Below are 15,656 nucleotides of genomic sequence, written 5' to 3' on the forward strand. Positions count from 1 at the left end.
TAAAACAATTGAAGATTTCTAAAAAATAAAGTGAATGTAATATTTTTTTTGAGTATTTTTAAAATGCTGTTAAAAGTCTGGTTTGATTGAAATATGTTTTCAACATATATACATATTATTTGGAACATTATTTAATATGTATGTATACTTGTTTTTTATTTTTTCACTAAAATCTGTATATTGTTTTAGGTACATATGTATATAAACATTCAGTGTTTCAGGCGCTTCGCATTGATTATCGGATTAAACGTATGTATTTTACAAAGAGCAATAACAGCAGATCTTAAAAAGGCAACATTATTTAGGTTAGAACTATTTGAGAACTAATTTCAAAAACGGTTCCACAAGCCTATACGATGAACACCTCTCAGCCGTTGGCGCCAGGGATTCCAGAAAAAAAAAGGCAGTTCCAAAAGCGGGACCCAAAATCCAACACCGAGGAAAGGCTTATCTTCGCAGAAAACGCTCTAAAGAGCCAGATTCAAATAAAGGATCAGTTACGCCACCAACAACAATCAACTATGTATGCGACGTCACTAGCCAACTCTCCAGCTGCCGCTTCAGTTCGGGCACAATTCCTTAATCAACCAGCAGAAAGACCTGATTACCCGCTGAGGGCTAATTCTCTCCACCATGTAAACTTGACCCCAGCTCAGAAACAATTATCGCAAATGCAACCACCAATATGTAAGTCGCCCATAGGCCTGGATACGTCTTATTCCAGTTATCAAAACACCAATGGAAGCATGTTGTCGATAAAAAGTGAACAGCAGTTGTGTCAAATATACAATTCGCAGCAACACTCCGATTACATTATTTCCGATTATATGGATAAAATTGCTACGCGGATTAGTTTACTCGAAACAGAGTTAAAGTTTGCTTGGCGTGCATTGGACTTGCTTTCTACTGAGTATGGAAAGATTTGGGTTCGTTTGGAGAAGCTTGAAAACATATCAATAGAACAACAGTCTGTAGTTAGTAATCTTATGGACCTTATCGGAGCAGCAAATCAAGAACAGCAGCAAAGCAATTTCGAAGGATTAGAATATCCTTCATTTCAGGATGAAGATCAATTGTTACCCTTGGTAATGGACGATACTATGGGTATAGACATGGTCTTAGAGGCCGAACCATCTGATCCGGACTATAATAAAGAACTAAGTTTTGGAGATCATAATCGCACTGTAGTAACAGATCTTACGCAGGCTCGCGAGTCGGATGTATTTTTAAATTCGGCTTGTGCATTAGATTCTAACAATCCTTATCTTAATTTCGAAAATATTGATTTGAATGACGAAAGATTGAGCACTGAAACACCAAATGAGGAATCGAGAATAAAACTTTACTCAGATTCCAACCTTATGTTCTATGAGCAGCAGCAATTTTTGGCAAATAATGCACGTGCCGAACTTATGAAGGAATTTATAAATGGACGTAGAGTTTTAAATGAGATTTCGGCATCCTCAGGTGCATCATCGAAAGTGACCAGAAAATCTACTAATATTTCACAGCCAAGAGAAGGACTCAAAAATGACCAATCGTATGTCGATTCAAATGGTGATCACATAAGACAGACAAGCAACGAAGTAGATAGCCTTATTGAAGATGTTAAGTTTTTTCGTTTAGCAGCCTCTAAAACCGGTGAGGGCGGAAACCAAGTATTACCCATTGAAGACACCGGAGGAACGCAAATCTCATCTATTGTCAATGAAATGAACGAATCCTTTTACAAGAAACTTAACGAGGCATATCGTGACAACGACTTGAGTTCTGAGATATTCAAGGTGGATGCATTGCTCCATCAGTCTGAAGCAACCCACGAACAAATTTCAGCTATCAGTGGCCACTTAGCTTCTTCCTTAGCCTTAAACAATGAGGAAGAAAACGATGTTACAAAAGTACAGTCCTTGGAAACGTCAGAAACCAGTCTCGTAAGGCAGTCAATCAACAATTTCAGTAAGGAGTCAAGAAAACATCGAAAAAAAAAACATCATACAAATGAAATGGACATGATAAATAAACTGAAATGTATCCTTGCAAAAGCACAATCATCACAGATTATTAACGATACTGTAGGATTGGGTACGGATCTCTTAGGTAGGGGTGATCAAATTGAAGTTGGAGCCGACAACATACAGAATGGGTTAGACAATCTACGACCAACTAGTATCAGCTGTTTAAGTGATGACATCCGACTAATTTTGGACAACATAACAGAGACTTTAATAGAAGAAATAAATAAAATTGCAGGCCTTCAATCTTTAAGTGCATCACAAATTAGTCAGTTACGCAACACAGTATGGTCAGAGGAAAAGTTTTTTCACAAACTCAGTCAAGTCGATAAAAAATTGACTCTGCTCCTTCTTAACCCGATTACTTTATCTGAAGAATTGCGAAGGCTTCGAATTACGAATACGAATGAAAAATTTGTTTTAGTAATGAAAAAGTTCAATAAAAATATTGACACTTTAAAAAAATTAGTTGGTAGCTCACTGGACGATTTTAAAAAAGACAAACCGCGTGCAAATACGATCTCATCTCACAGTCTCAATCCATCTCTCACATCCAAAAGTTGTAGTTTTAGTGCACATTTATTGAGAAATAATTCCGATCTAGATGAACAGCTAAAGATTCTTGAGACTCAAGAGATTGAAATAAACCGTAAGAAGAAAATAGACCAAATTGTAAGCGGGCTTGCTGAGGAAGTAGACAAACCTTTCAACTCTGATATTGAATATGAAAGCAATTACAGCTATACCAACTCAACCGATGATTTTAGAAGTTCCACAAAAAATATTTACAATGAGGATGAGTATATAAAGTCTTTAAAAAAGAGTCTGGAGCGTCACAACAGCATGATTTTTCTACTTCATTTACAAAATCCTGAGAAACACAAAGTGTCGGCTGATATGAATGATGCAATAATGGATGCAAACCGATCCAGTCTTAGTCCGCCACCACCAGCTCCCAACGATATCCTTATCTTTAACGAGGCCGTAAATGAACTCAGAGGAGATATTGACTCTCACCAACAAAAGAATGCGAAGTCAGACTCGGGCCTATCGTCGATGAGCGGTTGGTCACCCAATTCCCCCGTGTCAGCTGGAATCCAAAACTGCAATTTTTTCTGTAATAATGGCGTAGAGAAAAAAGGTAAAGATACATTGCAAACGTATCATTCATTGCCTTTAGCTGGAAGTTCAAACTTTAATAGTTTACCGGCCGGCTTTGACAAACCTAATATTGGTAAACAGAACGATTATGTAATATCAGAAGAAAACTTCAACTATATTCAAGAGCTTTCTAAAAATTTACCCATTTGCTCTGCCTATGAAAATAAGTCTATCTTTGATATGAATTCTGACTTGAACGAGATCGAAAAATTTTCAACAGTTGACGAAATGCTAGAATGGGACCAGATTAATGAACTGGATAAAAAAAAAATGTCTACCGAACGGTTAAATTCTGCCCGTATGCCAGACCTGTTGACTACCCCAACACAAAAACCGTCTTTGAAGGCCACTGTAACAAAAAAAAAATACCCAAGTGAGAATCTTGAAACTGTCGAACGGCCACTAGATGTAAACATTTCGAAGTATAGCCGTGTGGAAGCAACTTTGGATCTTGAAAAATCGCAGCATCAAACAAACAGACCCTATTTGACAGATAGACTTGTATTTTATCCGTCATCCAACTCTATTACCGATTACAATAGCAGCAATAATTTAGATTATTTAGGACAACAAAATCAAGTACGTTTTATTAAGGAATCCGGGTACATACCAATTGTTTCACCTCCACCTAAAAATTATTCTGAAGCTCATGTGCCAATTCTTTTTAGCTTAACCAATTCAAGTCAATCACAGCACGGTTTTGAATCTGCATCTAGTGTCAACTCTGCTGATCCTTCTATCCATGCTAAAAAACATGAACAGTTTGTATCAAGACATTCGTCTGCTAAGCCTCCAAAGGTATGGAACAAGCTAAATACCCTTTTAACAGATAATCTAAAGCTTAAACGTATATCGAAGTTTAATCGATCTCAGTCCTTACCCGGTGATGTGCAAAGTCAAGGCAATCAAAGACAGCATCGTGGCCAGGCAGGGTCGTGTCCGTTAATTTCTCACAAGCGGTCCAACGTAAGCGGAAGCCAGGTTCAGTTATCAAAAAGATTACAAAAGCTACCAATGCGTCTTATACGAAGAGCGACAGGAGCCCCATTCGTCCGACGGCTGTCTCATCCCGACTCTCCTGTTTCATTAGATTCCGCTGCCGATGAACCTACTCCAAGTGATACTGGTGTACACAAAAAATCACTTTCGTCGAAAATGAACAATCTAATGCAAAAGGCGAAGACTTACAAACGGCACAGCTCTCTCCTGCGCCGCGGCTGTAACATGTCGGACTCTGAATTAGATATGCCGGACTTTACTTCATCGGATAACGATAAAAGCTCTAAAACCGGAAGTAAAATTATGAGGAATCAATTCGAGGATGATGTAGAGGAAGATTTTAAACAACCCACCTGTGCCTATAAGAATGAAAAGGAATTAGGTGGTTCAATGGAGGAGGTAAAGGACAGTCTGTCACATAATTTATTCGCTGTTGTAGGGGACCTTAAAAAGATTCAAAGCCCCATATCAACCATTGCTGTCTCGACAACAAATCCTCTCGACAACAATTCCATTACAAATAGTAATGAAATTTGCAATGTGGAAAATGTTACCATTAAAATGCCAGAGATTCTCTTGGAAACTTCTTCACAGGCGTGCCTTCAAAAACTCAACTCAGTTTATATTGACGACCTCGGCGATGAGGACATATTTGGAAACTCGGCTAACATTGATGTGAATGTCCCCACCCTAAGTATTCATGAAACAACTGAAGATGTTGGGGATACAGAATTAAGTGTATTCCTTACAACGGCAACAACAACAACAACAACAACAACAGCAGCAGCAACAACAACAGTCACTCGTAATCTCAGTGCCAGTGGTGTTTTGTGGGTCACGCAGCAGTGTTTAGACCTTCCAAACAATCCTGGCTATGGGTCGCGGGAAGATGACGATAATCGAAGTCAACATTCTGCTCGCACTCTTTCTTCTTCGCGGAGGCAAAGCACTGAGGATAGCATAGACACAGACGACGAATACTTTTATTATGAGCTTCGCCAGCTAGAGGAACAGGAACAGCAACGTGCAGAACTTTCTGGAATCGCATCTGGCGAACCACGTGATGATAACGAGGTGTTATTTTCCCAGATAGGGCAACTGGTCCAAAACGATATTAACGGAGGAGATCGATTTCGATCTGATGTCTGTAAAAATGACGAGGAATTTACTACCTTTTCTCCAAGTGAAAGTGTAAAGTTACGGATGTCTGAAGTATTTAGTGAGCTTAAAAGCGTCGTTAATTTACAGGCAGGCGTATTTGTTCACGATACTGTTGAAGAGTTTGTGGTTGCAAAGGCAGCAGGTGAAAAATTTGCAACAGTATGTGACATGCATAGCGCTTGGCAGGATGTAAACGGCGATTTCCAAGTGGCAGCCTCGGAAATGGATTCGAATGACGATGCCGAGATGGAAGAAAAGGACGCGGGGACTGAATTTTATCTACATAAAAAACATCGAAAATTGCGACGATTAAAGAAAAAAGCACGCGAACGAAATGTAAATATTTCTAACGGTGAAGCCAGTTCAAGTTCGTCATGCCTTTCTGAAAATGAATGTGAACAGAAGGAACATAATCGACTCTTTGATCAATGTATTACCAAATTCGACGCAGAAAATGAAGAAAAAGATAGACCAATTAAATCGACGGCATCTAGTGAGACATCTGGACCTGATACGCCGGCAGAGATGAGCGATGTTGAGATAAGCGAAGCAGAAAATTGTATTGAAGATGATGGAAACCCTTCGCTGGACAATCCAAATTTTCTTTTACATTTAAATGAAAAGTCTAAACCACAATTTGATAAAAATTTAAAAAACAAGCCCCTGGAACCTGCTCAGAGTAATACGCATTCATTGGAGAATATTAAAAACGAATTAGTTCCATCTCAGAGCCCTAAAAAGTTAATTAGTCAAGAATCAGATTTTGATGGATCCCAGGTTATAGGTAGCAATGGTGGAGCGGGTCTTGGCAGTAGCAAGTGGAAGTTATTAAAAACTTTAAAGGAGCGCAAGATCGAGGAGAAAAATAATCAAGATAAAATTAAAGAAGATGAATTGACCAAGGACAAGGAAAAGGTAATTAAAGCTAAGTTTATGACAGACAACAAAAATATATAATTTATACCCAGTGTAATCATGTCAGTAACTATGATGTTTTGGCGTCGGATTGAATCACAATTTTTATACCGGTTACTCGTAGAGTAAAAGGGTGTACTAGATTCGTCGGAAAGTATGTAGCAGGCAGAAGGAAGCGTTTCCGACTCCATAGAGTACAAATATTCTTGATCAGGATCACTAGCCGAGTCGATCTAGCCATGTCCGTCTGTCCGTCTGTCCGCACGAACGCTGAGATCTCGGGGACTATAAGAGCTACCATACTGGGATTAGGCATGCAGATTCCTGAGATTCCTGCCCAGCGTAAGTTTGTTTCAGAAATGTGCCACGCCCACTCTAACGCCCACAAACCGCCCAAAACTGTGGCTCCTACAGTTTTGACGCTAGAACGGAAACGCTTCCTTCTGCCTGTTACATACTTTCCGACGAATCTAGTATACCCTTTTACTCTACGAGTAACGGGTATAAAAACGATTTCACATAAAATCCGATGTCTAAAAATTTATTTTCCCAGTTGTAAGTTTTTCGGTTTTCCCTTACAACCTATTTAAGGAATCTGCCTAAACAACTCGTTGTTCTAAAAAAACACGCAGAAACAAAAGAACTACCTAAATAAAATGATTAAAGTTTTTAAATCATATTATGAATGGTCTTCTCTCATAACAGTCAACTATGAATTTGTTTTTCTTTTGACTCGGATTTCTGTAAAGGAATCATTCGGTCTTAAAAATATTACCTTTAAGAATTCCTTTGAAGGCCATTTTGGATTACAGAAAGAAAAAGTGGACAAAACCCTTTCTCAAAAGACTTCTTTCCATTGCAGGTAGTATATGGGCATTTCCAGGGATCGCGAACATACGTTCGTACTCACTTAGTTCAAATGAAAAAAAGAAAATAAACGTTTTCTGAATTTTTTTGGTGTTCGATAGCATTTTGTTAGCTCTTTGCTTAGTGTAAATGATGGGGTTTATTGAGCTATCATTTTCATAATATTGGCACAAAACATGCGGTCGCGAACGTACACAAAATGGAAATCGACTTTGGCTTAATCTAGTAAAATGCAAAAATTTGCGAATTGGGGCGGAATACTCTAAAGCAATAACTTTACTTTTAAAATGGGTTCATGTAGCTTTCTGTCGAGTCTGCTCCCAAGAAAGTATCTCCATTTGTTTTTTATACCCTTGCAGAGGGTATATTGATTTCAGTCAGAAGTTTGCAACGCAGTGAAGAAGACGTTTCCGACCCCATAAAGTATATATATTCTTGATCAGCATGACTAGACGTGTCGATCTAGCAATGTCCGCCTGTCCGTCCGTTTCTAAGCAAATTAGTCTCTCAGTTTTAAAGCTATCGGGCTGAAACTTTCCAAAAAAACTCATATATTTTTTGCAGGTAGTATATAAGTCGGAACCAGCCGGATCGGACAACTATATCTTATAGCTCCCAAAGGAATAATCGGAAAAAAAAATAAAAAAATTATATCTTTGGTATTTTTTAACATATAACCTCCTAAGCTTGGAAATAACATTTTTTAATTAGGTTTGAATTTCGAATTAAATTGTATCGAAATCGGACGACTATATCATATAGCTGCCATAGGAACGATCGAAAAATTGGTGGGAAAATTATATGTTTTTTGACATAATATCTTATACTATTGGGAATATCATTTTATGTATTTTAAAATTTTATAATTATAACTGCAAGGGTAACTTCCTTTCTTGTTTGTATTTTTTAATTTAATAATTATAAGGGTATACAAACATCGGCTTGCCGAAGTTAACTTTCTTTCTTGGCTTTATTTTGCAATCACTGTGTATACCATACCCAAACGTAAGGGTTCCAAATGTACAATCCTTGATTAATACTTAATATTTTTTTCAGAATGGCGGTGGTACTGGAGATGTTGGATTACGTACCAATGGACATCCTGGTGACAATCCGTTCTATAGCAATATTGACAGTATGCCGGATATTCGGCCTCGTAGAAAATCTATTCCCCTTGTTTCTGAGCTGGTAAGTTCTTTAATATTACACTACACTGAGCAGCAGTGTTTTTGGTGATGGCCAACGGGAATTCTAAAACGTTACTATGTTTATACGAACGAAAGCTATATTTGCAATTGTGCTTAGAATAGTCTATACTAACATTATTTTATATGGTTCAACCTGACTCTTTTACAAATCTCTTCTGTTATCCTTTGTTATTATTAGCCTCAAAGCAAGATACACCCAGTCGTAAGTTAGAGAACACATTCCGATAAACAAAACTCTCTTTTTACACAACTCAAAACTTAATCTATTCATACTGATATCGAAATTGAAGATGACTGTATGAAAACGGTTATTGCCAATGGTAATGGGAATTAAAACGAAACACGAAATTTGACGTTTTAATTTTAGGACGGTTTGCATATACACTGGTCGGCATATGTATTTTGACAAAATAAAAGTTAAGTATACTCATAACTTGAATTTACTTCTTGTAAACTATAGGCATCAATGGAAAGGTAATTTCAATGCCGTTTGAATGATACAATACATTTCTTAACCCATTCAGTATTTATTGAAAAGGACGAATTTGTGTAAATCAACTTTTAAATTTTTTTTTCAAACTTTTTTCCTCGACTTGAAAACTTAAACTTTTTGATGCAAAAAGTTTCTTCAAACAAAAATAATAGTAACTGCAAAAAGAATTTTTCAAAAATCATTTTTCTTATATTTTTTATGATTTTTTGAAGGTGACAATGTCGGAAAAAATTTGTATGAAAAAGAGAAAAATATGGCTCAAATGCCTGTTTTTAAGCATTTTCAAAAATTCATAAAAAATATAAGAAAAATGATTTTTGAAAAATTCTTTTTGCAGTTACTATTATTTTTGTTTGAAGAAACTTTTTGCATCAAAAAGTTTAAGTTTTCAAGTCGAGGAAAAAAGTTTGAAAAAAAAATTTAAAAGTTGATTTACACAAATTCGTCCTTTTCAATAAATACTGAATGGGTTAAGAAATGTATTGTATCATTCAAACGGCATTGAAATTACCTTTCCATTGATGCCTATAGTTTACAAGAAGTAAATTCAAGTTATGAGTATACTTAACTTTTATTTTGTCAAAATACATATGCCGACCACTGTATATATCTGCTTTCTTGTCCGGTGTTTCGATAAAAGGGAAAGATTCTTAACTTTCAAAGTAATCGGGAAATAGCCCATTCCAGAATATGTTCACTTCCGACTGGGTGTATATAATTTTATTAAAGTCATATAAGTAAACATATTTGTGACAGTGGCGGATCCAAGATTTTGTTGTGGGGTGTTTAAAGAGCTAAAGTAAAACATCTTCTATAATTTAAGCGTTTGAACTTTCAAACATCTCCGTGGAGCCGTCACTGATTTATAAAAATTCATAGATCCTTTAGTCTAAAGGACACGATATTAACCCTATTGTCTATGACCTTTTGCTTACTTTTACATACTCCTATAAAAATGTTGGTATCTTTCGTCGATGATTTGTTGGACGGCAGGTTCTCAAGGTATAGACTAAAGACTTTCAACCTAAACAATTTTATTACATTTTTATTAGCCGTTTTAAAACTACGAAAAACTTTATATTTACATTTAAAACTCACTGATACATGCCAAGTGCAACATTTATTGTTGTTTTTTGTTTTAAATGTAGTTTTGCACCGTAGACTTCATAAAACACAAATTTAAGCGAAAACTCCTAATAAGGGAATGGGAAATAAGGGAATCTAAATTCAAAAATTGTCAACGATTCAATTTTAAAATGGATTAAGTAATATACAATTTCAATACAACTTTAAAACATTCGTACCATACGTACAGTATGAAGCGCAGAAGAAAAGAATAAAATACAAAAATGTCATGCATGCGGGCAAAACATTGTGTGAATCCATTATAGGGCATTAAATCACTCGTTTCAAAGCATCCACAAAAATTGTATGCGTTGGAAAAGCAAAGTATGGTTTTTGTAGCAACACTTATTTCAGAAGTATTTTTTATTGAAAATAAATCAGGTCTTAATTACTTAATTAAGGTATGTATAAAAAGTAATCAACATAATAGTCCTTTGCAAGATAGTTTTCATAAATAGGGAAATTACTTTCATATTACGGAATAGTACAATTTCTTATAGTTAAAAATTGTTATTATTTTTAAAAATCTGGACGAATTCGTTTTCAAGACGATTAATTACAAAGTTTTCTATCATTTATTTTACGTCAAACATAGGATTTTAGGTCGAATAACTGGGAACCATTTTTGGAGTGTCATACAAATACAGTATCATTTCTTCAATCCGAAAACATATTTCCGAATATGTCAACCAACTTAATCTAGCTATCCCAAAAAAATTATATTTTGATCATGTCAACCTATTTACATTTATTTACATTTTCTAAGAGAAGTCTAAATTATATTCTTCTGATAAAATTTTATTTTTTGATATGTAGCTTACTTTTTCTGGCTTCCTAAGCAGAAAACTTGAAACTTTAAACGGAATTATTTCCAAATAGTGTTTTTTTTATTTAAAAGTCCGATCGTTTCATTTTCTTCTACTTATAACAAGGAAATGTGTTGTCGCTGAACGCTGAATTTTTTTTGTTTTTAATATGAATAAATTGTTTATTAAGAATAAATTAAAAATTTTCTTTATACTTGAAGTTAGTATTACCTGTTCTTCCGGAATGCTGTCCCCTTGAAATTCGATGAAATGTCAATTTAAATTAATGTAATACAATTTTTTTTTTTAATGACTTTATAAGTGTTCATTATAAAAAAAAAATACTTCTTACGCGTAATTCTGATATAAGGAGGTTTTTCGTATGCAGTTTTCTTTACCATCAGCATGTTACAGTCAAAATGCACCAAGAAGGATGATGGCAGTTCCTGGTAGAGTTGGACCCACAGATCACTAAAAATAAGAAAAAACATTTTTGTTTGTTCTTTTTTCAAATTCTATTCTATTCATTTATTTGACTTACTTAACTTAACATTGAGTTAAAGGGTGACATTATAGTTGTAAACTAAAGAATATATAATCTACATTTATTAGGCGCAACTCGAGATATAATTAATAACATGGAGGTACAAAAAAAAATGTTTTAAAAAACTCTTTAAACAAACTTATCCATCAAAAATTTGTACATCTTCTTTTTTGTGATCTAGGGGTTGAACTCTACCAGGAACTACCATCATCCTTCTTAAGGCATTTTCAAAATATTATTTTGTAAGCTAGTGCTAGCGATAATGACACAAGGATGGTCCTAGCGCCTATAATATCTTCATGACTTCCAAGAGTATATCATTCAACAAATCCTGAAAATATACATATTCTATGAATAGATATGTATTTAGCAAGTTGCCTTGAGTAATACATAATTTTTGATTCTTTTGATCAATGGCTATCAGGCGCAGCTACAATATGCGCCCGCGAAAATGGATCAATGTAATCTGTTAAGTTTGCATGAAAATGACCAGACCACGGTTGGTAGACAACAATCGAACACGCTTGCAACGCATATCTATTAGAATTCAAAACAAATTAATCTTTACATTCGGATAGATGAGATTCTAAATATAAAAATATGTACTAATAAAGAAAATAAACATATTGCTCTCGTACATAAAGATACGTGCACCCTTGATTGTAGTTATCTCAAATTTGCATATTTTCCAACGACTGTTATTTGTATTTGCATTCTGCCTGTTACGCTTCTTCTAATTATTTTTAAAGCTCAAAAGCATATTGAAATTTACTTAGGTATCTGCAGTAGAGTTGCGATGAAGTAGCTTTATTTGCTTAGTATGTTTTCAAAACCAAGTTCTTAAAGCATAACTTAAAGATTTATACACTTAACTACTCATCCTATGTACTCTTAGAAGACTAATTTCTACTTACGTCTCTTCAGACAATGGCCGCTACAAAACGAAATGCTGGACTAACATCTGCTGTTCCACGTGCAACGCTTAACGACGAAGAACTGGTAAGCTCAAAACTCATCTCAGCATCCAAAACAAAAGGGTCGCAAAACAACTGCAAATCATTTCGGCTATCAAGCACCATTTTAAAAATGACATGACGACACAGTACAATCAATATTCCTGATAAACATTTTTCAGAAGATAAAAATTAAATATTTGTTTCATTTTTATACCCTTGCAGAGGGTATTATGATTTCAGTCAGAAGTTTGCAACGCAGTGAAGGAGACGTTTCCGACCCCATAAAGTATATATATTCTTGATCAGCACCACTAGACGATTATCTATTATCATATACTATTGGGAATATCATTTTTTGTATTTTTAAATTATAACTGCAAGGCTATACAAACAAATACAAAACGCAATACAATAATATGTGAAAAAAACGCCGAAGCTATAATTTTTTTCATATTATTTTCCCACCAATTTTACGATTGTTCCTATGGTAGCTATATGATAAAGTCGTCCGATTTTGATAAAATTAAATTTAAAATTCAGAACTAATCAAAAAATGTTATTTCCAAGCTTAGGAGTTTATATGTTAAAAAACACCAAAGAAATAAAAACATTTTTTTCCCGAATTTTCCTATGAAAGCTATAAGATATCGTTGTCCGATCCTGTTTCCGACTTGGGAAAGTTTCAGCCCGATAGCTTTAAAACTGAGAGACTAGATCGACTCGTCTAGTAATGCTGATCAGAATATATATACTTTATGGGGTCGGAAACGTCTCCTTCACTGCGTTGCAAACTTCTGACTGAAATCATAATACCCTCTGCAAGGGTATAACAAAAATAAAAATATTTTTAACTGCTCTTTTGAATGTTCGCCAAGCCGAAGTATATACACCCTTGAAATACTCAAAGTTATTTAAACCATTTTTAATTTTTAATGATTGTTGCTAGCATTAGTGATACTTAAAAAAACAAGTTTTATAAAACTAATACCGATTCCCCCGTGGTTGCGCGCTTGAAGGATTTGTTCAAATAATTACATTTAACTTCCGATAAACTTTTTGTATGTAACGGTCCGATTTTTTAACAATTTATTTCATTATTCTGAAAAATTAAAATATTCATGTTTAAACCGGGGAAGAAGATAATATGGTAAAAAAAAATAACGAAAAAAAGACTTGCAAAGATTTTATCCGCATAGCCTTAAAACTGATAACTTAGTTTCCGTACAAATTTACATACATACATACAAATTTTACAGCTCTTTAAATTGTTTTTTTTTTTCACGTAAAGCCAATTTTCAGGTAAAATCGCATTCTTAAGTTACAGTCCAATACAAACGGCAACAAATTTTCACTAAATAACGAATAATTAAATAATCTTTTAAAAGTTTTATAATTGGGTATGCTGCACGGTGTCCAAATTTACGATTCTAGTTTAAGATTAAATAAATTTGCAACTGTTAGAATTGAGTAAAATGATGTAACCTGCCTATAGACTAAAAGTCAGAATTGAAACAATATATAAGCGAATCGGCAATCTTAATGTAGCCATAATTGGTATTTTTTCCAATCCATAGAAAATGCATGTGTACAAAAAAGCTCTACAGGCTCTGATCTACCCTATATCATCGACTACGCCCCACAACTTTTTATTATGGACGGCAACATCTCCTACGTACTGCTACGAATGTGAGGGTCTTCTGTGGGGAATAGCACGACAAGGAGTGAGATGCACTGAGTGCGGTGTAAAGTGTCATGAGAAGTGTAAAGACCTGCTGAACGCTGATTGCCTTCAGCGTAAGTGTTCTATATATCCAGAGGTGTACTTTTAAGGTTTTCATTTAATTTATAATTATAGGTGCTGCCGAAAAGAGCTCAAAACACGGTGCGGAGGACAAGGCGAATTCGATCATCACCGCGATGAAAGAGCGAATGAAGCAACGTGAGCGAGAAAAGCCAGAAATATTCGAGTTGATTAGGTAATATATATAGACTTGAATAGTGCCTATTATCGCAGCTATAAAATTTACCTTTAATGGGGATATACACACTTATAAACATAACACTTAATATGCCGATATTGATATGATATGCAGCCTACAAATGTATCATAATAAAGTAAAAATAAGTTAGTTAGGTTTTTAAGCGGCCAGAACCACTAAGAACAAAAGATAGTTAACTTTGACATGGAATTTATCCACTAGAGCCGTATTCAGCGTTGAGGAGAAGAGTCACACCGGTCATATGAAGGCTGTTAAACAAAGCGTCCTGGATGGCACAAGCAAATGGTCGGCCAAGATAGCAATTACAGGTTTGAAATTTTAAAAAACTAACTTTTAATCGTCGTATTATGTTGTCGGTTTATTTTGAATTGGATGTATGTGAATGTGTTTGCAATTCGCATTTGAATGACACGCTGTATTTATTATTATTATATTGATCTATTTAAAAAGCAATATTGATTTACAATAATGAATGTGCGATTATATGTAACTGTATTTTATTTTTATATTTGAAAAATCTGTGATATGCATGTACGCATTACATACATGTATATTTTTGAAATCCACATATAAAAGCATACCTGAAATTCTATACAAGTATTCAGTAGCCTTGCGGCTTCATTTTATGTGTGGGCTTCATCACAAAGTGTTATATGCGAAGCAATATTTATAGGCATAGGCATACACATGATTAGGTTCAAAACCAAATTACTGGATATTTTATTAATTTATCTATCCTCTTGTGATACATCTTTATAGGGTATTAGCAAAGTTTAAAGGTCGATAAACGTAAACATACAGGGGGTTCAACGCACGCACCCGCCAATTAAATAACATACTTTTAGTGTTTTAATATTTCAGAAGCAATAATGGAGATCAAACAGTAAACACAAATTATATATGTATGCAATCGATTTAATTTAAGGATGACATTCGGTGTGGATCCTGATACACACATAGATTCATTAGAGCAGGCTGAGTACGCAACTGTTGAGGGAACATCTAAGTGGTCATGCAAACTAACAATTACAGGTACACGAACAAAGCCATTTGGCATTGAATGAATTCCCTTTATTTTAATCTATAATTTTATCGTTTGTTTTTGCATCCTTAATTTCCTATTTCACAACCACAAACTAAAGTGTAAACAATTTCTGGAAAAAGCTAATATTTATTCAATTATTTCTTTAATTACAGTTTTAAGTTAATATATTTGAAGGTTTTCTTTGTTAATTAATTATGTTTCCTACTACTTATCTAAAATATAACCCTTCTTTTATCAAAACAAACTCTTCATTTATTTAATATAACGTTATAAATTGATCGTCACTTAGGTAGGTCGTGTAGAAAATTTATGTCACATTGAAAAGAAATTGAAAACTTATCACTTTCTATTCGCGGCCTTTACA

The 15,656-nt window shown here is 34.7% G+C and overlaps 1 protein-coding gene across 19 annotated transcripts in view; it reads left to right on the forward strand.

Moving 5' to 3' along the window:
- The window catches only part of unc-13, a 51,573-nt gene that overhangs the window by 14,005 nt on the left and 21,912 nt on the right, over positions 1–15,656 (forward strand). For 6 of the 19 annotated variants that reach the window (XM_070997157.1, XM_070997158.1, XM_070997159.1 and 3 more), the window contains 6 exons: positions 8,172–8,303; positions 9,810–9,818; positions 12,216–12,290; positions 13,822–14,041; positions 14,103–14,223; positions 15,173–15,279. In XM_070997157.1, the coding sequence (XP_070853258.1) occupies positions 8,172–8,303; positions 9,810–9,818; positions 12,216–12,290; positions 13,822–14,041; positions 14,103–14,223; positions 15,173–15,279 (664 nt within the window). Of the gene's footprint in view, positions 1–189; positions 250–305; positions 6,249–8,171; positions 8,304–9,809; positions 9,819–12,215; positions 12,291–13,821; positions 14,042–14,102; positions 14,224–14,448; positions 14,556–15,172; positions 15,280–15,656 lie in introns of those variants that run through there. The other 13 variants (XR_011604515.1, XR_011604516.1, XM_070997160.1 and 10 more) reach the window with 9 other exon arrangements.

This window comes from Drosophila suzukii, chromosome 4 (genome assembly GCF_043229965.1).
Source record: "Drosophila suzukii chromosome 4, CBGP_Dsuzu_IsoJpt1.0, whole genome shotgun sequence".
NCBI classification, from domain to species: Eukaryota; Metazoa; Arthropoda; class Insecta; order Diptera; family Drosophilidae; genus Drosophila; species Drosophila suzukii.